Raw genomic sequence first — 24,903 nt, 5'->3', positions numbered from 1 at the left:
TCTCATCTTTTAGCTCTTGAATTGTTGCTGGCTTACCGACGTACACCTTTTCTTTCAAATAACCCAAAAAAAAGGGCAACGGTGTCAAATCACATGTGTCAAATCACAATTGACATCGCCATTACGTGAGATAACACGGCCATTGAATTTGTTGCGCAAAAGAGCCATTGTTTCGTTAGCTGTGTGGCAAGTGGCACCGTCCTTCTGAAACCACATATCGTCCACATCCATATCTTCCAATTCGGGTCATAAAAAGTTCGTTATCATCTCACGATAGCGAACATCATTCATAGTAACTGCCTGACCGGCCTCATTTTTGAAAAAATACGGCCCGATGATGCCGCCAGCCCATAAACCGCACCAAACAGTCACTCTTTGTGGGTGCATTGGTTTTTCGACAATCACTCTTGGATTCTCATTCGCCCAAATGCGGCAATTCTGTTTATTGATGAATCCACTGAGGTGAAAATGTGCCACATCACTGATGATGATTTTCTTCGAAAATTGATCATCCACTGTTGCAATTTCTTGGAACCATTTGGAACCAAATTAAGTAAGTCTGAAATATAGAAATGTCAAATAAAATTCGGAAAAAAACTTGCCGTTTTGGTGTGGCTTATAAAGAAAAATTTTGGTTAAATTTAGAACATTTAGGTTAATTTTAGTACATTTTTATTAAACAGTATTACAAACGCTGATATCACGCCGATATCACAAAAATAAGTAAGTATTTTTTTGACAAATTCAAGAAAATTTATTAGACATAATTAATGTCTTTAGTGCCATACGAAGTTCAAGATGGGCGCATTTTTAGTAAAATATACAAATTTAAAAATGTAATGAACTATTTTGTGAGAAATACAAATTTAGTAAATCTTTATGTTTCATTTGTGTATAATTTTTTCTCGTTGTTTAGTTAATTTAACTAAAGTACGCAAAACATTGTTAGACTAAAGGAAACTTTCTCCAAACATAACAATTCCATAAACTAAAATAAAGTCAAGTTGGCTTTAGTGAAATAGAGGGTTCAATTTTTATTTGAGTGTATAAACATTTTTAAATTTAACTTCGTGAAGTGTACCATTGGAACCGATCTTCAGGAGGTAGTAAGTTTCTTAAAATTAAAATTCCATATATCTACAAGTAACCTTCTATGACAAAGAGTTTTCAAAGGAAATTTATTTATTATATTTGATTCATGGTGATGGGTATTTAAGATTCGGTCTAACCGACCTTAAGGCCGTATATTAGGTTAGGTGGCAGCCCGATGTATCAGGCTCACTTAGACTATTCAGTCCATTGTGAACTTCTCTCTTATCACTGAGTGCTGCCCGATTCCATATTAAGCTCAATGACAAGGGACCTCCTTTTTATAGCCGAGTCCGAACGACGTTCTAAATTGCACTGAAACCACTTAGAGAAGCTTTGAAACCCTCAGAAATGTCACCAGCATTACTAAGGTGGGATAATAAAACTTTTTGGTGTTCGGTCGAAGCAGGAATCGAACCCACTACCTTGTGTATGCAAGGCGGGCATGCTAACCATTGCACCACGGTGGCTCCCTAAGGCCGTATATACTTGTTTTAATTTTTCTAATGTTTAATGTTTTTAATGTTTCGTAAAAGCAACGACGGTGTAATCGACATTTTAGTCAAAATCAACTTTCTGATAGTCGACCAAAGTCGACTTTGGTCACTATTATTCACGATTATTCAGTTAATATTGTTACGTTTTTATATTGAGGCGTATTTAATTATCCGATAATTAAAACACAGTTCTTTTCAAATAACGACAATCTACAATTTATTTGTTTAATTGATTGGTTTCACTTATTTGCTCAACGATGTGTACTGTATAAACTTTAGCTTACGACTGACTTGACTGCTCCCTCCGCTAGGGGCTTATATACCGTGATTTGACGATTTCGAAAATTCTGGATAGTCTGACCAACAACCATCTAGAACTATCTTGATACAATTTATCTAACACCACATATTCAACTGGTTATCTTCATTGCCTACAACCATCTGGAATGTTCTATCGGCGTTATTTTACAGGTGATATGGCACACATACTTTTAGGCTTATGCTAATAATCTAGTGCATTCTACTAGATTAGGTAGATGTCGTGCAGGCATAACATAAGTCAATAAGTAAAACAAAAGGCGTTACTTTTACAATGAACGATTGGAAACCCAAAAGATGTTTAAGAAAGTACTAGAAAATAAAGAAATGACTCTAACAAGTTATGACGTAATTGTATCGTTACAATTTGAAATTTAAATTAACGTAAACTAATTTAAATAAACTTAAATCTAGAAATATCACATTCGTAACAATATTATTTAAATTTGCATAATGATAAGATTGTGTGAAATCACTATGGAAGCTTTCGAAATACTTAGAAATGTCACCAATATTAATGAGACGAGGTAAACTACAATTGAAACAATTTTTGGAGTGCAAGGCCGCCAAATCCATTGCACCACTGTGGCTATCGGTGCCGCCCTTACTTGTGTGATTTAAATTTGAAGCCAAATGTACATATTTCCCTTCGGGTGTTCATTAGATTCGCAATTATGTGAAAAATGCATTTATTGGAACTCAACACACACCGCACAGCGGCAAACAAAACGGATTCCCCCCACCAATGATATATGATCCAAAAATATTCTCTATATGAGATTTTAGAGTTTCTATCCAATATTTTTGTAAATAAAATTTCATAAATTCGCAATTGGTTGAGTAATAGGAATGATGTGTGGCGAAATGAAAGGAAATCCCACCAAATGAATTCTATTTTACTATATCCATATCCATAGCAACTCAAAAGTAATGGGTCGTTCTTTCACTGAATGCCACTAGAATGGTGTCATATGCATGCCATGATATTCTCTGTTTGCCTTTCATGTGGTGCACTTTGTTTTGTTCTACCGTATATGGTTTGGAAGTTGGAAGCCTATAGTATTTTATGCAAAGGGCATTTTTAATTTAAAAATGTATTCAAAGTAACTTCAAACACATTTCACACATTAATGTGAAAGTTTAAATTTGGGTCATAAAGTGTCCATTTTAGTTTGGCTTAGGGTGGGGGTTTATTTATTTGGATATACTCATGAGAGGTAGTTAGCTAATATCATTTGATGTTACCGAACATTTTAAAGGCACTAAAAGGTGTCCCGAGGCTGCAAATCAAACTAAATTTTAAACTTCTAAATAGAACGAACTAGAGCCATTATTATTGCTAACTATAATTTTATGAACCATTATTATTGCTAACTATAATTTTATGAATTAGCAAGTGAGTAAAGTAGAAAGTCGGTCGGGGCCGACTATATCATATCATTGAAATAGGGTTAGGAGATAAAGGGATTTTTTTTAGATTTGGGAACAAGTAAAAGTCACTGGGAGCTAAATCAGTGACTTTTACTTTATTTCGTTGATTTTAGCCGTACTTTAATTCGTTGATTTTAGCCATTGTTAAAACACTCTTGTGCACTGGTGCGTTGTCTTTATGATTTTTTTTTTTGTGTTGCAAGCCAGGACATTTAATTGATACAAAAGGTTGCAATAGTACTCTGAACTTATTGTTGTACCCTTTTGTAGATAGTCAATAAATAAAATACCTTTGAAGTCCCAAAAAACCGTTGCCATAACATTGTTTTTGCCTTCTTTGGGGCACTTCCTACAGCTTCAGTCCATTGTTTGGATTGTTCTTTTGTCTCTGGAGTATAGTGGTGGATCCATGTCTCATCAACAGTTATGAAACGACGCTTAAAATCCATTTTAGTTCGCCTAAAACGATCCAAACAAGCTTGAGAAATGTTCATTCTTATGTGTTTTTGATCGACTGTTAAAAAAATGCGGCACCCACCTTTCAGAAAGCTTCTTCATCTCCGACTCCGGGTAATATAACTAAATCTCAATTTAACACCACTAATTTATAGTTCTATTGTGGGGGTACCGTAAGTGGATCGATATAAAGTATCGTATTTATTTATGTGTGCAAAAAAGGTCTTAATTTCACATTAGATGCCAATTGAACTCTATATTTCAAATTTAGGGCAATGTTTAATAAATAAAATAATGATATTAATACCCATCATAATATGAGAAGATACCGACAGTATATGTATTTGTGGACCAGAATTATTGATACTATTTCAAATCATTTAAATTTGTTGCGAGCTATATAAAGGTTTATATTTCCATATGCATGAATTTAAATCTGAATCGATTTAGACAAACTTGTATATACTTCTACAAAATCTATGTACTTAAAATTTAAATCTAACGTTATGGGACGTAACACAATTTTAACCAAAAATAAAAATGCAAGGAAAGTCTAAAGTCGGGCGGGCCGATTATAACATATTCTGCACAACTTTTAGATCTACATTTTGATAAAATCTCAAATCAGACTTCTACAAAACTCGGGCAATATTTAGCAAATATTTATAATTGTTTACACAATTTCGCAAAAATGCATTTATGATTCATTCGTTGAAAAATTTGAGTAATTTCTACAAGTTTTCCACTTAGCAGCAATTTTTCCAAAATTGTATGCTCACTGAATACAATTTTGGAAAAATTTTTGTCTAGTAAATAAAATTTTGCAAAATTTTCTATAGAAATAAAATTTTGTAAAATGTTCTATAGAAACAAAATTTTGACTAAATTTTCTATAGAAATAAAATTTTGACTAAATTTTATATAGAAAAAAATATTTCTATAGTAATAAAATTTTGAATACATTTTGTATAGCAGTGAGTATCAGCACGGATGAAAAAGACTGTTTTTCATATGTTTGGCTATAAACATTATATGTTTGGAACACAAATTTTTAAACACAATATTTTTGAGTGCAAGCATATAATGTTCATAAACTAGCATAACATGTTTGGGACATATATGTTAATATGTTAGAACATATTATGTTTGGGACATAAAATGTTTGTAAATATAATATGCTTGGATGCAAACATATATTAATTTAGAAATAGCCTATAAACATATATGTGTTTAGTAGCTTGGAGCGCTATTTAACAGGGAGCGATATTGAATTAAGTTGGTGGTTGTTGCTTGTTATTACAAAATTAACATTTTATTTTCCCTTGGGCAATTGATCAGCTACTTCTTTGATCCTTACAAACTGTGTGGTCCGCTGTTCGAAACCCCGTCCGGCAAAAGGTAAAATTAAAATAAAAAAAATTGAATAATTTCTTCTACAATGTTTGTATTCCAGAAAAAGGTGCTAAGAACTAAAAAATCTCGTGGAAGTGAGAAAGATGTGGGGGAATATACAATTGGGCAGAAACAAAATTTTGAGCATTCAGATCGAAAACCTATGTTGTTAGCACCTACATTACCTGTTTATTTTCATAATTCATTATGATTGTAAATAAATAAATAAATAAATAAAATTTTGAGCACAATATTGTTTGGGAGAATTTTTTTAAGCATATAATATTTTTGGGTGCAAAATGCTTCCAAACATATTATATGTTCACATAATAACATATTGTTTTTTGGAAGACAACATTATTGAATTTGGATGCAAAAATACAAAATGTTTGGAACTTAGACTACCCAAACATATATTGTTTAGACCAATATACTTTCAAACATATTATATATTGGTAGAGATCAAACATATAAATGTTTTGAGAAAATTTGCTATAGAAATAAAATTTGACAATTTTTTCTTATAGAAATAAAGTTTTGAAAAAATTATTAATAAAAATACAATTTTAGAAAAATTTTTGTGTAGTAAATAACATTCTGCAAAATATTCTACAGAAACAAAATTTTGACAAAATTTTCTATAGAAATACAATTTTGACCAAATTTTCTAATAAAAAAATCTATTACTATAAAATTTTGGCAAAATTTTATATAGAAATAAAATTTGGACCAAATTTTCTAATAAAAAAATTTATTACTATAAAATTTTGGCAAAATTTTCTATAGAAATAAAATTTTGACTTAAATTTTTATAGAAATAAAATTATCAATAGAAATAGAATTTTGAAAAAATTTTGTGTAACAAAAAAAATTGCAAAATTTTCTATAGAAATAAAATTTTGCAAGATATTCTATGGAAACAAAATTTTGACTCAATTTTCTATAGAAATAAAATTTTGACTAAATTTTCTATAGAAAAAAATATTTCTATAGTAATAAAATTTTGAATAAATTTTTATAGAAATAAAATTTTGACAAAATTTTCTATAGAAATAAAATTTTGACAAAACTTTTTATAGATACAACATTTTGACAAGATTTTCTATAAAAAAACAACCTTGAAAAAATTTTCTGTCAATATTCCACATATGTATATCGCCTTAAAATAAAATTAAAATAAAAACAAGTATATACGGCCGTAAGTTCGGCCAGGCCGAATCTTATGTACCCTCCACCATGGATTGCGTAGAAACTTCTACGAAAGACTGTCATCCACAAATTTCAACTCACATGGTTGTTAAATATCTTATACTACCACCACGTACCAAATTTCAACCAGATCGGATGAATTTTGCTTCTCCAAAAGGCACCGGAGGTCAAATCTGGGGATCGGTTTATATGGTTTATACGTACAAAATTTCAACCGAATGGGAAGAATTTTGCTCTTCCAAGGTGCTCCGGAGGTCAAATCTGGGGATCGGTTTATATGGGGGCTATATATAATTATGGACCGATATGGACCAATTTTTGCATGGTTATTAGAGGCCATATACTAACATCATGTACCAAATTTCAGCCGGATCGGATGAAATTTGCTTCTCTTAGAGGCTCCGCAAACCAAATCGGGGGATCGGTTTATATGGGGGCTATATATAATTATGGACCGATGTGAACCAATTTTTGCATAGTTGTTAGAGACCATATACTAACACCATGTACCAAATTTCAGCCGGATCGGATGAATTTTGCTTCTCCAAAAGGCACCGGAGGTCAAATCTGGGGATCGGTTTATATGGGGGCTATATATAATTATGGACCGATATGGACCAATTTTTGCATGGTTGTTAGAGACCGTATACTAACGCCATGTACCAAATTTCAACCGGATCGGATGAAAATTGTAGCTCTTAGAGGGTCTGCAAGCCAAATCGGGGGATCGGTTTATATGGGGGCTATATATAATTATGAACCGATATGGACCAATTTTTGCATGGTTGTTAGAGACCATATACCAAATTTCAGCCGGATCGGATGAAATTTGCTTCTATTAGAGGCCTCGCAAGCCAAATGTGTGGGTCCGTTTATATGGGGCTATACGTAAAAGTGGACCGATATGGCCCATTTGCAATACCATCCGGCCTACATCAATAACAACTACTTGTGCCAAGTTTCAAGTCGATAGCTTGTTTCGTTCGGAAGTTAGCGTGATTTCAACAGACGGACGGACGGACATGCTCAGATCGACTCAGAATTTCACCACGACCCAGAATATATATACTTTATGGTGTCTTAGAGCAATATTTGGATGTGTTACAAACGGAATGACAAAGTTAATATACCCCCATCCTATGGTGGAGGATATAATAATATCGATTGTTTGAAATATTTCAAATAAATTGATATGGGCATTAAAATGGATCGATCCAGCCCATCTGCTAGTCTAACATTCTAGGAAACATACAAAGATAGCCGTAATTGGAAGTTGATTTTCATTTACAATCATGCTGTACATTGATCGAATGAATAACGCAATGGAAACTAATTTGCGTAAAAACTTGCTTAGTTACAAAAATGTGAAGTGTTTTAAAAAATTTGGTTTAGCCGGAGTCGGAGTCGAGCAAAATTTTTACGACTCCGACTCCAGCAAAAACTTCAGACTCCGACTCCGGCTCCACAGCCCTGTTCATAACATAACAGATGGAAGTTTCCAAAACACTTAACTTTTTTCTGTTTATACCGTGCTTTTGGTGCTAGTCTAAGAAGTTTCCGAACTGCCCTCGTATAGTTGATTCTGAATCTAGAGTTAGTATGCCATTAATATTGAGTCCATTATTAAAAAGAGGAAATCGCTCAATTAGATTGGGTAATAAATCGAAATTTGTGAAACTTGGGCAATATATTTAAGTAAGAGCTACATGTAAGTCTAACTACGATCGGCTAGTTCTTCAATATTTGAAATTTGAGAAACATTGGTTACTAAATAAGAATCGTATGGCCAAATTTGGAAAAAATCGAGCGATACATATATATTGGAGCTATATCTAAATGTGAATTCGATTTGGATTATATTTTGCACGTTTGGTTGATATTAAAGGAGATTACCTTGTACTGAATTTGAGTAAGATCGGTAAATAAATGAGTCTACCTACTATGGTAAAAAATAAGGTTCTTAGGGACAGATTTTTGAAAATCGGGCGCTACATATATATGGGCACTATATCTAAAACTGAACCGATTTGGATGATAGTTTGCAAGTTTGTCAGTACTGTAGAAGATTCAAATAAGCCAACTTTGACTAAGATCGGTTGATAAATAAATGTAAATGTGTGAAAATCGGGCGATACATATATATGGGGACTATAGCTAAAACTGAACCGATTTCGATAATTTTTTGCACATACAGTAAGTACTATAGAAAATTAGATTTGGCCAACTTTGAGTAAGATCGGTTGATAAATAAGGGATTTATGGAAAACTCAGGCGATACATATGTATATATATGGGAGCTATATCTAAATCTGAACCGATTTCGATGAAATTTAGCGCACTTAAAGGGCAAATTTGACGCCATTTATAGAAATCGGGTGATACATATATATGGGAGCTATATCTAAATTTGATTCGATTTTTTTCCAAATTCAATAGCGTTTGTCCTTGTGCCAAAACAAAACGACTTATACCAAATTTCATCAAAATTGCGACCGGAATCCTGCGAACAACAAATACATGGACGGACGGACGGACAGACACCAAGCGGTAGATCGACTCAGGAGGTGATTCTGAGTTGATCTAATTCAATAAATTATAAACTTTATTTTAATTAACATTTCATTATTTTAAAGAAATTTGTAAATTGTAAATTAGTATCGTGTAAATACTTTTTCTGTGTAAGATTTGACCTGGCGATTGTTACGATTCTAGATCACTTTTATAGTCCTTATGGTTTATTAGAATGATTTGGTCCCAATGTTTACTAATACCTCACATGTTTTCTTTCTAATTTCAGGGTCGTGAGGAACAGGCCCGGCTCGAAATGAAACATCGCAAAGAAGAGGATGATCTATATCGTAAATTCGCTCGCAAACGCGAAGAAGAAGATCGTAAAATTCAATCCGAATTCCAAACCGAATGGGAACGTGAATTACAAAGGCTGACGCATAAATTCGAAAAGGAGTTGACCACATCACGGCGTAATCGTGAAGAACAAAATATTCTCACCATGCGTTTGGAACAACAGAAGGAAGATCTGGAGAAGAATATGACTCTCCGTCGTAGCAAAAAGAAAGAGAGCATTACACGAAAAATGCTCGAACATGAACGTTTTGAGACCGCAGCTCTAGTCGATCGCCAGTCCAGCGAAATGTTGGAATTGATCAGTGCCCGTCGTTCGGAGTACATGATGAACGAGAGCATATTCCTCGATGATGAATTCAGTGAGGGTACTACACCCATTGAATATCCCAATCTGCCGCCACAGCCTGCCCCTCCAGCCGTTAGCAAATTTCAAATTTACACCGATCCCATCGAGTTTGAGGATGTTGATCGCATAGCCATATCGGTGGCCCAAGAGGATCAAAAAACCTTTACAGATTTGGTGAGACAGTTGGTGGGTCGTTGCACTACGGACATAGAAAAGGCTCGTACGATATTCCGATGGATTACAGTGAAAAATCTTAACAATATGCACTTCGATGACGATCTGAGGGGTGACACCCCCATGGGTCTTTTGCGAGGCATAAAATTTGGTACCGAGAGCTATCATGTGTTGTTCAAGCGTTTGTGCAGTTATGCTGGTCTCCATTGTGTGGTGATCAAGGGTTATTCAAAGAGTGCCGGCTACCAGCCAGGTGTGAAATTTCAAGATTCACGGTTTCGTAATTCTTGGAATGCTGTATTTGTGGCTGGGGCGTGGCGTTTTGTTCAATGTAATTGGGGTGCTCGGCACTTAGTCAATGCCAAGGAGGCACCCAAAACGGGAAGGGGTAAAAATGATAGCTTGAGGTGAGTACAATGCAGAGAAGGAATATGATCACCTCCTGGAGAAAAATTTTATTTTTGGATGGGGATCATGGAAAATTTATGCCGCCTAAGGGTGGTTTGGCGCCAAACATAATATGATTATCGAAATCAGATACATAATGTTCGAGAAAATAACATGGTTGCACCAAACATGTTACATGTTCACCATCCAAATATAACATTTTGCTCTAGGAGGTAATCATATTCCTTCTCTGAGCGTAGAAAATTTGCAGGATTAATGTATCTTAATGGGTTCCCTGCTTTACAGATACGAATACGATGATCATTATTTCCTAACGGATCCCCGGGAGTTCATCTATGAATTCTTCCCACTGCAAGAGGAATGGCAATTGCTGAAGCGACCCATAACCTTGAGAGAATTTGAAAATTTACCCTTTGTCCGTTCGTTATTCTTTCGTTATGGTCTTCATTTTGCTGATGAAGGCTATGGAGCTGTGGTGTTTACAGATGACACTGGTAAGAGGAAGCTGAATTACTATCGACGTTAATATCTGAAATGTTTTCTCTACCCCCTCTTTCTGTCTGGCAGGTGCCGCTACTGTTCGCATTGCCATGCCCACGGACATGCAAAGTTGCCTCATATTCCATTACAATTTAAAGTTCTATGACAGTGACGAAGACTCCTACGATGCTGTCTCCCTCAAGCGTTTTGTTATGCAGTCAGTGATTGGTAATATAGTGGCATTCCGAGTACATGCTCCGTGTTCGGGTGCCTTCCTCTTGGATATATTTGCCAATGCTGTAACACCGCAAGAATATCTAACGGGAGAACCAATGAAATTCAAATCCGTTTGTAAATTTAAGGTAAGTGGCTGCAGGAAGAGTTCAATTTACTTTAGAGCATACCAAAACTCATCTGATTTATTTACAGATTTGTTGTGAGGAATTGCAGACTGTTATGGTGCCGCTACCAGATTGTGCAAGTGGTGAATGGGGCCCAACAAAAGCCACTCGACTTTTTGGTTTAATACCCATTACACACCAGGTATGGAGATTCAACTTTGTTTACTGGGTTTTCTTATGACAAAATCATCTTTGTTTTACTTACAGGATCCATTAATATTTGCTGGCCGGAGTTTGGACTTACAATTCCGTATGTCGCGACCATTAACGGATTTCATGGCCACACTGCACAAAAATGGAATTGAAGAGAAGAAACTCTCGAAATATGTGACACACAGTACTCTGGATGATATTGTGACATTCATTATCAAGTAAGTAAAGGAACACAAAAAAAAAAAACATTTTTGTCCTCAATCATGAATTGACTCAATTTGTAATTGAAATTTCTTCAATCACAGAAAATAAGAAAAAATCATTTAATATTGTAATTGGAAAACTATGGGTGATATTTTTTCCGTGAATACACATAATGAGAGATGTACTCTAATAGAAAAAATTACATTCTAAAATCGTGAACGGACGGTAACAAAATGAAACGGAAACGTGCACGAAAAATTAAAACGGGATGTTCACTGTTTCGTCCACAGGCGTTCACGATTTTATGAACGGCTTTCGGTTTTCTTTGGCCATGAAAAGACGTTCTTATGGCAAATCCGTCGGTGGCGTAATTTGCGACTGTTAACGCGTATACAGAAAAAATATCACCAAAAATATTTCCAATTAAAAAGTTGATTGAAGTTGAAGATTTTTTCATTAGGTCAATTATGTCAATGATTGAAAATATTAAAATTTTTAATTAAAAAATGAATTGATACAATTAACTTTTTAATCAAACTTGAAAGAGTAAGTCACTTAAAAAAGTGATGGATTTTTTTAATTAAAAATTTATTTCAAACATTCAATTTTTTAATCAAAAAAACACAAAACTAAGTCAGTTAAGAAAGTAATTGAAAATAGTTACGTTTTTAATGAACAAATTAATTGAAATTTGTTAATTAAATCAATTACTTTTTTAATCAAGTATTTCTTAATGTCCAATTAAAACTGTGATTGATACTATCATTTTCGTGATTGAAGAAATTTCAATTAAAAAATTAATTGGATCAATTAATTTTGTGGTTGAATCAGAAAAAAAAATTTTTGTGTGCATGGATCAGACAATCCAGGTTACGATAACGGTTTTTTTAGTAAATTCTTAACCATTACGTTTTTTCGATAAGGAGTTGACCACATCACGGCGTAATCGTGAAGAACAAAATATTCTCACCATGCGTTTGGAACAACAGAAGGAAGATCTGGAGAAGAATATGATTCTCCGTCGTAGCAAAAAGAAGGAGAGCATTACACGAAAAATACTCGAACATGAACGTTTTGAGACCACAGCTCTAGTCGATCGCCAGTCCAGTGAAATGTTGGAATTGATCAGTGCCCGTCGTTCGGAGTACATGATGAACGAGAGCATATTCTTCGATTCCTCATAACCATTACGTTTTCAGATCATGAACGCTGTTGTTTTGACAACGCATAGTGTCATTTTATCGTTGTTAGATTGACACCGTCTGTTTTCAATTTGACACCACATGTGTGTTAATTCACTTTCATAAAGGGATCGTATTGAAATATGCACGCCGTTTCTTCCTTTATTTGGACTCCCGATCTATTTTATAAACAAACGAAATTCGTCATGGGGAATTATCATTGCACAAGCAGATTTTCAAGCCTTGATTAAAAGGAGTGCAAATCAAGCTTAACACTACAGTTATTCACCAATGTTTGCAAGGTTTTCACCGATATAGTTTTGCAAATTAGAATTATATTCCAAAATTATATATTTTTTTGTTATCTCTATTACCCAAGTAGTATCAAATAGAACTAACTCTTCATATATGATCAATCTCCTTAAGTTAGTTTTTATTATGAGAAATGAAACTTCAATGTTTTCAGATGACTCCACTGTTTGAGATTTTTCACATCGTCATCAGTTGCCTTCATTCTTCAATCTGCTTCCTCTAATTATCAGACATATTGGTGACATCAATTCTGCATTTCGAGATCGAGTTTCAAAAATTTTAAATCTCAAAATAAAAAACAGCAGAACATTTTTATTGAGTTGAATTTTATTGAATAACGGTTTTGCGCTCTTATCGTCGTAACATTATTATATTCTACATAGAAGCTTCGTATATGTGATTCATGTCTCGGCATCCAATCTGGGCCAGGTTTTCAATCATAAGTAGTACATCGTAGTACATCGTCATCCGCTGGGGATGTCTAATCCCCATGTCTTTCCTGACTTCTCGTTTGAGTCAGTCCATTTCGAACGTCCAACCATTACACGGATCCACATTGCTCTATATGTCTCGACTACTGGCACATCCTCTTGGTTCACTTCAAATTGTGTGCCGTGTCGTATGTTCCTTATCCCATTTCCGACATGTTCTTGTGTAGAGGTGTGCACGTGACACGAAATTATCGTGACTCACGCGTGAGTCGTTCAATTCAGTGTTAAGTGTTAAAAGTGTTATAACGCTCTCGATTTTAATTATACTCATATTTTCAATAAGGTTCTATAGGTAAATTACTCATAAAATTATTCGTGAGTCACGAAATTTAAAAGATATTCGTGCATGAGTGTGCATGAATAAGATTTCTCCGTCGTGAGTGTGCGTGAGTAAAATATTACTCACGTGCACACCTCTATTCTTGTGTATTGCTAGTCCTGTCATATTCTTAGTAGTCCTTAATAATTTTCTTGCATTCCAACAGGGTTCGAGATTTCACCATAATGTCAGCTATGGTGACATTGTCTCCCGGCAATCCGTGAAAATTATCACATTCTCTAGGTCATTTAACACATCCCGCCATCGCCAGCACTTCCATTTACTTGCTGGATTGGATTTCAATACGTCTCTTCATTTGTGTTACAATTACTTCTCTCTGGAGTTTTTATAGTCTCCACCATACGATAGGGGGTATATTAACTTTGTCATTCCGTTTGTAACACATCGAAATATTGGTCTCAGACGCAAAGCCGATTATCGTATTTTGAATCCCAACGTCCCATTGTGCGACGTTGGAAAGCCAAGACGCCTTGACTTGACTTTTAATCTGGTCAATCTGGGCCAGGTTTTCAATCATAAGTAGTACATCGTAGTACATCGTCATCCGCTGGGGATGTCTAATCCCCATGTCTTTGCTGACTTCTTGTTTGAGTCAGAATGTCGTGCGTGAGTCACGAAAATAATATATTCGTGAGTATGCGTGAGTAACGAATTTCGGAAAAACACGCTCCCATTGTGCGAAGTCAGAAAGCCAAGACGCCTTGACTTGACTTATTATTAATCGCAAGAGACGAAAATATACATTTTCAGATTGTAAAAATGTAGTTTTTCAAAAAATGTTAAAGTTGCAAAGTCTGCTTTTAGTTCTGATTACAATCCCTATTCCACCCATAATTTGCCATCCAATGACATTCTTTCACAGAATAAGCTGTTTAAAGGTATATCAGTAGATTAAAGAGGACATGGACTATCGAAAGAATATGTAGTGAATTGGCAAAGCTCATCTGACTGATAACTATAAATGTTTTTTAAATCATTCCTTTATTAATAATTTATTTTTTGTTCATCCCATTCACAGCTTCCCGGAGGAGGGCCAATATGGATTGGATATCTACACACGTGAGCTGGGAGCACCACCACATCATAGCAGTCATCACAATAACTCATCGTCAACCACGGAAAAACATTTGCTGACACATTGTTGTAAATATTTAATTAATTCATCGAAACGTAACTAAAATGTCCAATAAAATAACAAATTCAAATCCTGATGAATGTAAGTGTGAGAGTGTATGTGTATGTCCGACTGTGTAGGAGTACCTGGCGTATTTGTGTCTATTGCCTGTCTACCACCAGGCCATCGAAATATATTTTATTGCAGATTAAATAAAAGATTAATTTATTAAATTTAAAATGCAATTCATCGTTCGTATTATGTGGATTTTCCATTTAAAAATTGAAATGTGTGTGGGGTTATGGGTCATTCCGTTACTGTGAAATCTCTGTGTTGGTCATTGATAAAAATGGTATTATCAGAAAAACACCTATTCGATATAATCGTTATGGGTAGTGAGTATACGTAATTCGATAACATCAAAAACTGCAATAATATTGTAGAACTTTCAAACTTGATTTGGGATTTCTGTACTTGGCATAATTTGGATTTTCAAACTGGAATTTGTTTGTATATGAATACCTTCATTAATATATCGCAAACAGAGAATAAAAATTCGATGAATGAGATCTGTATCCAATTATAATTTTATCGATCCTAGATTTAAAGCCAGGGAGGTCTGTAAAAAATGTCTTTATTTTAAAGAAGCCGCATCTTTGGCTCGGAATCAATACCAAAATCCTTAAAGGAAGGTCAAAATCTTTGGATCCAAGTAAACTTTTTTTAGTGTGATCTTTATGGTCATATTTTAGCTTTTAATGCATCGATAATACAATCTGCAATGATTTCAAAAATAAATAAAGTATTTATTTGAAAATTTAATGCGATAAGCTAAAATTAAAAATAAATCGCTTCCAATAAAATTAAATTACAACAAATTATAAAAAATAGTTTATTTACAATAATCTTATTAAATAAAACTAACTAGTATTAAACTAATAATTAACTATTTTTATGATTTTGAATAGAAATAAATTGAACTGAACCACTAAATTGAAATTTTAATTAAGAAAATAGTTCATCTTTACTAAACCCAAGTTAAAATAGCCCAAATTAAATTAATTTAAAAAAGTCGGGCATGTTTTTGGTCTTACATGGGGAATTTTTCCCATAGGAGTTGTTCTGCACCCGCGGATTTTTTTTAGTGGAATACAAAATTTGTAAAAATTGCTATTAGCCATTTTTGATTTTAAAAGGTCTTTTAAAGGTCTCAGACCACAAAAAGTATACCCAAAGAAATTTGTTAGTAGGCACAGCATAAAAATCTACAAAATTTCTGCTGAAGAGGGAAAATTGTCTCTGTTTCCAGAAATGGTAAACATCTGTCTGTAGTTTGGGTGAAAAAAAATAAAAATAAAAAATAACATACACTGCAAAGAAAATATAGACGCGTTTCTCTAATATAAAGTTTTTTCCTTGTTCAAAAGTCGATAAACTTTTCAATGAAGTCGTATTGTCCTTATAATTAAGTGATTTCACTTAAAAATGGGTATCATAACAAAAATTTTTTTGGGGTAAGGTCAACTTGACTTTAATAATTCAGAAAAATTCTTTAAAATGAAATCGTCTTTAAATTGGTTGTCTTTTTGCATCTTGACTACAAAACTTTATTTTAAAGAAGTTTTTTACTTGAAACATAGCATAATTGCTACTGGAAGTCGAGTCTTAATTTGGATAATAAAGTTGTCGTTAACTCGTTTTTAAAGGACTTTGATAACATATGAAGGAAAAAAGCTGAGAAAGCGAAAAATTAAAATTGGCTTTCTAGAAGCAAATACACAAAGCCCAAATTTAAAAGAGAAATGTGTCTTAAAAATATCCTTACTTGTATTCTCCGCTTCTTTGGCTCGGAATCAATACCAAAATTTTTAAAGTAAAGACAAAATCTTTGGATCCGGGCATACTTCTTTTTTCATTGTAGTTGGTAGTTCTACTAAGTACTCCTAGGTCATGTCCTTTGGAATGAGTGCAAGTCGCGTCCTACAATGAAAATTTACCCCGTCAATGGCAAACCAGGGATTAGTACTGTACCGGTTCTACACTCAAACAAAAGTGAACCCTAGATTTCACTAAGCCGATTTAACTCTCTTTTAGTTCATGGAATTATTACGTTTTAAGAAAGTTTCCAAGACTTTAATATTTTTTTCTTTTGCGTACGCTAGTTAAACTAAAACAGATGACAAAAATATACACAATGAATCATAAAGATTAACTAAATTCGTGTCTCCCACAAAAGAGTTCAGAATTTATTAAAATTTTTAAATTTTACCAATAATGCGCCGTTGGTAAAATTTCGTATGGCACTAAAGACATTCTTGCAATTTTGAACTCCAATATTTTCCTTCAAACTATACAATTTTAACAAGTGAAGAAAATTAATTATGTCTAATAAATTTTCTTGAATTTGTTGAAAAATATTTACTTTTTTTTGTGATATCGACATGATGTCAGCGTTTGTAATATCGTTTGGTTAAAATTTTGTAAAAAGAATCTAAATTGTGTAAAAGTAACCAAAGTTTTTCTTCCTGCTGGGTTCACTGTTTTTTCAGCGTACGGAAAATTGGTGCAAATTGCCACTAACGGACCTATCACTGGACTAGTGTCAGTGCTCCAGTTTGTTGCAATTTTTAAACTTTCATGTTATTTCTTGATTTCTATTCTCTCTTGATTTTAAAATCTTATTGTATCGTAGTAGGTAGTTCTACTAAGTAGTCCTAGGCCATGTCCTTTGGAATGAGTACAAGTCGTGTTCTACAGTGAAAATGTACCCCGTCAATGGCAAACCCTTGTTAAAGTGGCCGGTGGGACTGGTCCATTCACACCAGGGAGTAGTCCTGTACCGGTTCTGGGGTGGCCATTTCCCGTAGGGGTGCTTCCACTCTATCTAGGTACGCGACCATTGAATATATGTTTCCAAATATTTGATGGAATCTAAATATCTTGAGAATGCCGTCCTCTGTAGACGTTTCCGATGGACTTAAATCAATTTCACAATCGTCAAATATTGCTGGTTTCTTCTTGTTTATTTGCTTAAAATTAAAAGCGTTTTCCTTAAATCGAATTCACTGTTAAGAATTTAGACTTTCGATAAATTGGGTTTACGCTAATTGGGGTATTCGTGAAACAGAGCTTTCACTGTCTTTTACTATTCAGTATTTGTTCTTTATATTGGAGAGCATGAGTTTCTTCGGATGTACTTATTAACATTTTGGTGCAATGTCTAGTATGACCGCCTTGCGGATTATTATGCCCTCCCAGTAGTGCTGGTGACATTTTTGAACGTTTCAACGCTTTTCTAAATTGTTTCACCATAATGTGGAAAGCCGTTCGGATTCGGCTATAAAAAGCAGGTTCCTTGTCATTGACCCAGGAAAAAGCGCGTCGCCGAAAAAGTAGTGAAAATGTTCTTTTTGTTCTTTCGTTGCACTGAATTTGAATCACTTTTTAAGGTGTGATCTGAATTCAGTGTTTTGGATGTTAATTAAAAAATTGTATGATATTTTTCGAAATAAATAATTTTTATATTTTTTTATGATTTTTAATGCATTCTTACGTTTGACTTCAAATATTTTCAAAAATTCACAATTTTTTTAGAATGGATTTAGCATTTTTGTCGACAAAATTTGAATAATTTGCCCATTTTATTAATTCTTACTCGGTTTTTAATCTATTTGAAACAATAATAGTTAAAATTACCCATTAAAAATATGAAAAAACGAGTTATAAAAAATTGAATTAAAAGAACATCCTTTGTAGTTAAAATAAAGAACATCTGTGGGAAGTCATTTTCGGAAGTGCTTTTAAAGTTCTGCCTTTAGAAGAACTTCAAAATTTTTTTTGCTGGGGAGCTAAACATGGAATCGGGTAGTACTCAGTGATAAGAGAGAAGTTCACCACTGGACTGAATAGTCTAACATATGTAAGCCACAAATTAAAAATTAACAAGTATATACCATTGTTTGAGTTTTAGAGGAATCATTAACATCTCTTGTAAGTGTGCAAGAAAATTATAAAATAACGTCTTGATTTGAAATCTTAAATCTGTAGAAGTAAAATTTGGAAATTTTACATTGAGTTTCAAGCAATTTTCATGATCAGTGCGCCTTCTACACCCTCAAGAAGTGAAGTCGGTCTATATGGAGGCATTACCAAATGGACCGATAAAAACTTAATCCGATACACGTTTTTGTGAGCCTAAAATACCAGAATATTTACTTTACTTATTTACTTTACTTTTTATTTATTTCAGGCAAATCGGATAAAAACTACGGTTTCTAGAAACCCAAGGAGTTAAATCGGGAGATCGTTCTATATGGGGGCTATACCAAAATATGGGCCGACACTCACAATTTTTGGCACACGTATTTGTGGTCCTACAATACCTCTAGATTTCCAATTTCAGGTAAATTGAATAAAAACTGCGGTTTCTATAAGCCCAAGAAGTAAAATCGGGAGATCGATCTATATGGGGGCTATACCAAAACATGGACCGATACTCACCATTTTTGGCACACCTCTTTATGGTCATAAAATACCTCTAGATTTCAAATTTCAGGAAAATTGGATAAAAACTTCGATTTCTATAAGCCCAAGACCCCAAATCGGGAGGTCGGTTTATATGGGGACTATATCAAAACATGGACCGATATAGCCCATCTTCGAACTTGACCTGCCTGCAGACAAAAGACGAGTTTGTGCAAAAGTTCAGCACGATTGCTTCATTATTGAAGACTGTAGCGTGATTACAACAGACAGACAGACAGACAGACAGACGGACATCGTTATACCGTCTTAGAATTTCTCCCTGATCAAGAATATATATACTTTATATAGTCGGAAATCGATATTTCGATGTGTTACAAACGGAATGACAAACTTATTATACCCCCGTCACCAGTCTATGGTGGTGGATATAAAAACAATGTGCCTCAACTGCGATTACAGTTTCCTCCGCAAATCATATGACTTGCAGATTTTCATCTTCGGCAAGCTATATAGAACAACCAAATTTTTTGGGGGGCAAATCAAGGCGGATGATGGAAAATTCCTTGTCCCTAGTTTTTTTTCTCTATCCTAGTAGTTCTACAAACCAAATGTATTTGTGGTGATTATAGTTTTTTTTCTCTCTCCAAGTACTCCTCCACACCAGATATATACCCAACACACATGTTTATTTGTAAATGTTTTTTCTTTGTTTTTATAAAATTCTAGAATAAATATTTAGTTATTATTACAATTGTTACTTATTTTATGCACATAATTTTTAAATTGTATGTATGAAGCAACTGATATATTTGATATTAAATTTCCATATATAATAAATCCTCTCCAAACAAACCACATAACAGACAAAAAACCTTAAACACACAAATAGTTATAAACCCAAATAAATAAAAAAAAAACGAAATATTATATCTAAAAGGCCGCGACGATATTAAGCAAATTCACAAAGCCTAAATAATACACAATGAAAATAGAAATATATGAAAATTTATATATATATATATAAAAAAATATGAAAGCCCAAACTTTGGTCACATGGTGCTATTGATGACAATGTAGTAAGAGTAAAACAAAAAAATCTAAATTAATAAAAATATATTGTTAAAACTATCATCATGGCATATTAATATTATGACAGATAATTATGCTGTTTTGTATAACCACAAACATAATGAAAACTAATTAAAGTTTTAACCCGCTAATGCCCTTCGTAAAATCAGGAAGCTTTTAGTAAAACACACCTTAAGACAAAAAAATGGGTAGAATAAAAAGAAAAATTTGTAAAATCTGTTCAAGAGGCTTTGCAGCATATATTGAATTTTACCGCATACATTTTTCTTGTTTCGTTTTCTTGCTTTTGTGTCATTAACATTGAATATTTAATCAGCTGGCAAAATAATTAGGGCATTAGAGGGTTAAAGTATCCAGTATCCAAATCGCCTAAAACCATGCACAGAAAAACAACAACATTCCCACTAAATATAAATTGAATACCATTAATTAATGTCAATACAATATTGAATGTTGATTTCTTTGTAGTTCTATTTATTATAAACGATTTATTATGTAGTACATAATTAACATTAATTAAACATAGACCATAATTGTTTGTAACTTTGTTAAATGGCTGATTTGTTTGATTATTTCATATAATTGGCTTATTCTTATTATTGTACATATATATGCTATAGAATATTATATTTCTATATTGTCAATTAATTGATTATAAATCCAATTGCAGTTTTTATTATTTTCCCAGATAAATGCAAATCAATTACTCTATGTATTTTTTGTTCTAATTTTAAGTAAAACACAACAATCACACAGTCTTCTATTTTTTAATGCAAATGCATTAGTTATTGCTTAATTTGTTTAAATCGATATGTACAAGCAAAAAAAAAAAAATAAAATATTTCTAAATTAAAATTTTTAGACAAATGGAAATCTCAGTGGCAAATATGCTTGCCAAAAATTTAGATCGAATTTGCAATTATGACAAACGGGAATTTCATTTGTCTATTAATTCGTTTCGGACTAAAGTAGTATTTTTTTTTTGTGCGTATATTCATAGTCTTACTTTTATACATGAACATGTACGTTAACGTTATATCTAATATATATAAAAAAAATAAATTAAATAAATTATTTTTATATTAATAAAGACATAAAATTGGAAAAAAATAAAATGTTTGGGAAAGGGTTATCGCAAACGTTATCCGCTTTTACACTTGCAAAACAAAATTGGATATATAATCACCCTTATTCCTGAAGTCGCCTTCGCCGTCGCTTTTTGTCGCTTTTCGTCAGTCGCCACTAATTGGTATTCCGTTGGTCGATATATCCTGCTATCGAAGGAAATCGGTATTCCTGGTGTCGCTTTTTGTCGCCTTTAAATTTACCAGCGACGAGTTTAGTGTTTAATTTTTGAAGAAGTTTTTTAGACTTTATTAATCGAACAATTTAAAAATAAATGTAAACAAGTAAGTAAAGTAGAAAGTCGGGCGGGGCCGACTATATCATACCCTAAACCACTATTACAGAATTAGTAATCTTAACCATTTGTGGGGTAACATATATGTCTGGGAGATAAACCGCAGTTGCATATTTAAGAAAATTAAGGGGTACATGTCTATGGGTGCTTTGTGTCAATCTGACTATAGCTTATAGTCAATGTTGCCACGGAAAATGTTCGGTTTACCCTACAAAAAGTTCCCTACTTTCCCATACATTCCCAAACAATTTTCCCTACTATATTTTTCGTTAAATTTAAAAAAATTTACAAAACAACAAGTAAGTAAAGTAGAAAGTCGGGCGGGGCCGACTATATCATACCCTAAACCACCCTTACTGAATTAGTAATCATAAGCATTGGTGGGGAACATTGATATATGTCTGGGTGATAAACCGCAGTTGCATATTTAAGAAAATTAAGGGGTACATGTTTATGAGTGCTTTGTCTCAATCTGACTATAGCTCATATTACAAATTATGTTGAGTGAAAATGTCCCTACATTGTGGCCCTACGTCCCTATAAGACGCTAAATATTAGAAAAAATTTCCCTTACTTCTAGCAACACTGGCTGTGTTGATATTGCGCCTACGGAGTTAGTATGCCACTAATATTGAGTCCATTATTAAAAAAGAGAAAATCGTTAAATTAGTGCTATACTACATCTGAACCGATTTCGATGAAATTTTGCACATACCGTTAGTACTATAGAACACTGGATCTTGCCAACTTTGAGTAAGATCGGTTAAAAAATAAGGGTTCTATGGCCAAATTTGGGACAACCGGGCTATACATATAGCTATATCTCAATCTGAACCGATTTCGATGATTTTTTGCACATATAGTTAGTGCTATAGAAGATTATATTTAGCCAACTTTGAGTAAGATCGGTTGATAAATAAAGGTTTTGTGGCCAAATTTGGGAAAATCGGGCGATACATATATATGAGAGCTATATCTAAATCTGAACCGATTTGGATGCAATTTTGCAGACTTGAAGGGCGATGGAAAAGATTACCTTTTGCAAATTTGGTGACGATCCGTTTGAAAAAACGCGCAACGTGACCCCATTTGTCGAAATCGGGCGATACATATATATGGGAGCTATATATAAATTTGATCCGATTTCTTCCAAATTCAATAGCGTTCGTCCTTGTGCCCAAAAAACTCCCTGTACCAAATTTCATCAAAATCGGTTAATAATTGCGACCGGAATCCTGTGAACAACAAATGCATGGACAGACGGACGGACACCAAGCGCTAGATCGACTCACGAGGTGATTCTGAGTCGATCGGTATATATTTTATGGGGTCTAAAATCAATATTTCTGGTAGGCACATTTTTTGGCCGATCAAACTTATTATACCCTGACCACTATGTGGTTTAGGGTATAACAAGTATATACGGCCGCAAGTTCGGCCAGGCCGAATCTTATGTACCCACCACCATGGAAAGACTGTCATCAACAATCGAATTACTTGGGTTGTGGTATCTTAAAACTTCTTATTCCTGCATGGTTTTTGGATACCATATACTAACATCACGTACCAAATTTCAACCGAATGGGAAGTATTTTGCTCTTCCAAGGGGCTCTGGAGGTCAAATCTGGGGATCGGTTTATATGGGGCCTATATATAATTATAGACCGATATCGACCAATTTTTGCATGGGAGTTTGAGGCCATATATTAACACCACGTACCAAATTTCAACTGAATCAGATGAATTTTGGTCTTCCAAGAGGTTCCGGAGGTCAAATCTGGTGATCGGTTTATATGGGGGCTATATATAATTATGAGCCGATGTGGACCAATTTTTGCATGGTTGTTACAGACCATATACTAACATCACGTACCAAATTTCAGCCATATCGGATGAAATTTGCTTCTCTTAGAGGCCTCGCAAGCCAAATCGGGGGATCGGTTTATATGGGGGCTATATATAATTATGGACCGATGTGGACCAATTTTTGCATGGTTGTTCGAGACCATATACTAACACCATGTACCAAATTTCAGCCGTATCGGATGAGATTTGCTTCTCTTAGAGGCCTCGCAAGCCAAATCGGGGGATCGGTTTATATGGGGGCTATATATAATTATGGACCGATGTGGACCAATTTTTGCATGGTTGTTAGAGACCATATACTGACACCATGTACCAAATTTCAGCCGGATCGGATGAAATTTGCTTCTCTTAGGGGCCTCGCAAGCCAAATCGGGGGATCGGTTTATATGGGGGCTATATATAATTATGGACCGATGTGGACCAATTTTTGCACGATTATTTGAGACCATATACTAACACCATGTACCAAATTTCAGCCGGATCGGATGAAATTTGCTTCTCTTAGGGGCCTCGCAAGCCAAATCGGGGGATCGGTTTATATGGGGGCTATATATAATTATGGACCGATGTGGACCAATTTTTGCATGGTTGTTAGAGACCATATACTAACACCACGTACCAAATTTCAGCCGGATCGGATGAAATTTGCTTCTCTTAGAGGCCTCGCAAGCCAAATTTTGGGGTCCGTTTATATGGGGGCTATACGTAAAAGTGGACCGATATGGCCCATTTGCAATACCATCCGACCTACATCAATAACAACTACTTGTGCCAAGTTTCAAGTCGATAGCTTGTTTCGTTCGGAAGTTAGCGTGATTTCAACAGACGGACGGACGGACGGACGGACGGACATGCTCAGATCGACTCAGAATTTCACCACGACCCAGAATATATATACTTTATGGGGTCTTAGAGCAATATTTCGATGTGTTACAAACGGAATGACAAAGTTAATATACCCCCCATCCTATGGTGGTGGGTATAAAAATGGAAATTGGTAAGAGGTAAAGTGACTAATCTTCAATAATTACAAAAAAATGTAAAAAATCAGTATATATAGCAGTTATGGTCATCACATTGAAATCACAGAAAAGAACACTGTACAATTAAAGTAAACGTGTTGATTTTCAATTCCATTTATTTTTAATAGAAATCCTTCAAGGCCAATGTATTTTATTTAGC

The 24,903-nt window shown here is 34.1% G+C and overlaps 1 protein-coding gene across 2 annotated transcripts in view; it reads left to right on the top strand.

Moving 5' to 3' along the window:
* Hil (peptidase hillarin) overlaps positions 1-15,106 on the top strand; it is a 162,932-nt gene extending 147,826 nt beyond the window's left edge. For both annotated transcript variants that reach the window (XM_075309280.1, XM_075309281.1), the window contains exons 5-10: positions 9,190-10,184; positions 10,471-10,679; positions 10,753-11,027; positions 11,095-11,208; positions 11,274-11,437; positions 14,766-15,106. In XM_075309280.1, the coding sequence (XP_075165395.1) occupies positions 9,190-10,184; positions 10,471-10,679; positions 10,753-11,027; positions 11,095-11,208; positions 11,274-11,437; positions 14,766-14,925 (1,917 nt within the window). In that variant the 3' untranslated portion in view covers positions 14,926-15,106. The remainder of the gene's footprint in view (positions 1-9,189; positions 10,185-10,470; positions 10,680-10,752; positions 11,028-11,094; positions 11,209-11,273; positions 11,438-14,765) is intronic.
* Positions 15,107-24,903: the final 9,797 nt, after the last annotated feature.

This window comes from Haematobia irritans, chromosome 5 (genome assembly GCF_050003625.1).
Source record: "Haematobia irritans isolate KBUSLIRL chromosome 5, ASM5000362v1, whole genome shotgun sequence".
NCBI classification, from domain to species: Eukaryota; Metazoa; Arthropoda; class Insecta; order Diptera; family Muscidae; genus Haematobia; species Haematobia irritans.
Note: the sequence above shows the minus strand (reverse complement) of the source record. Positions and strands in the feature narration are given on the sequence as shown.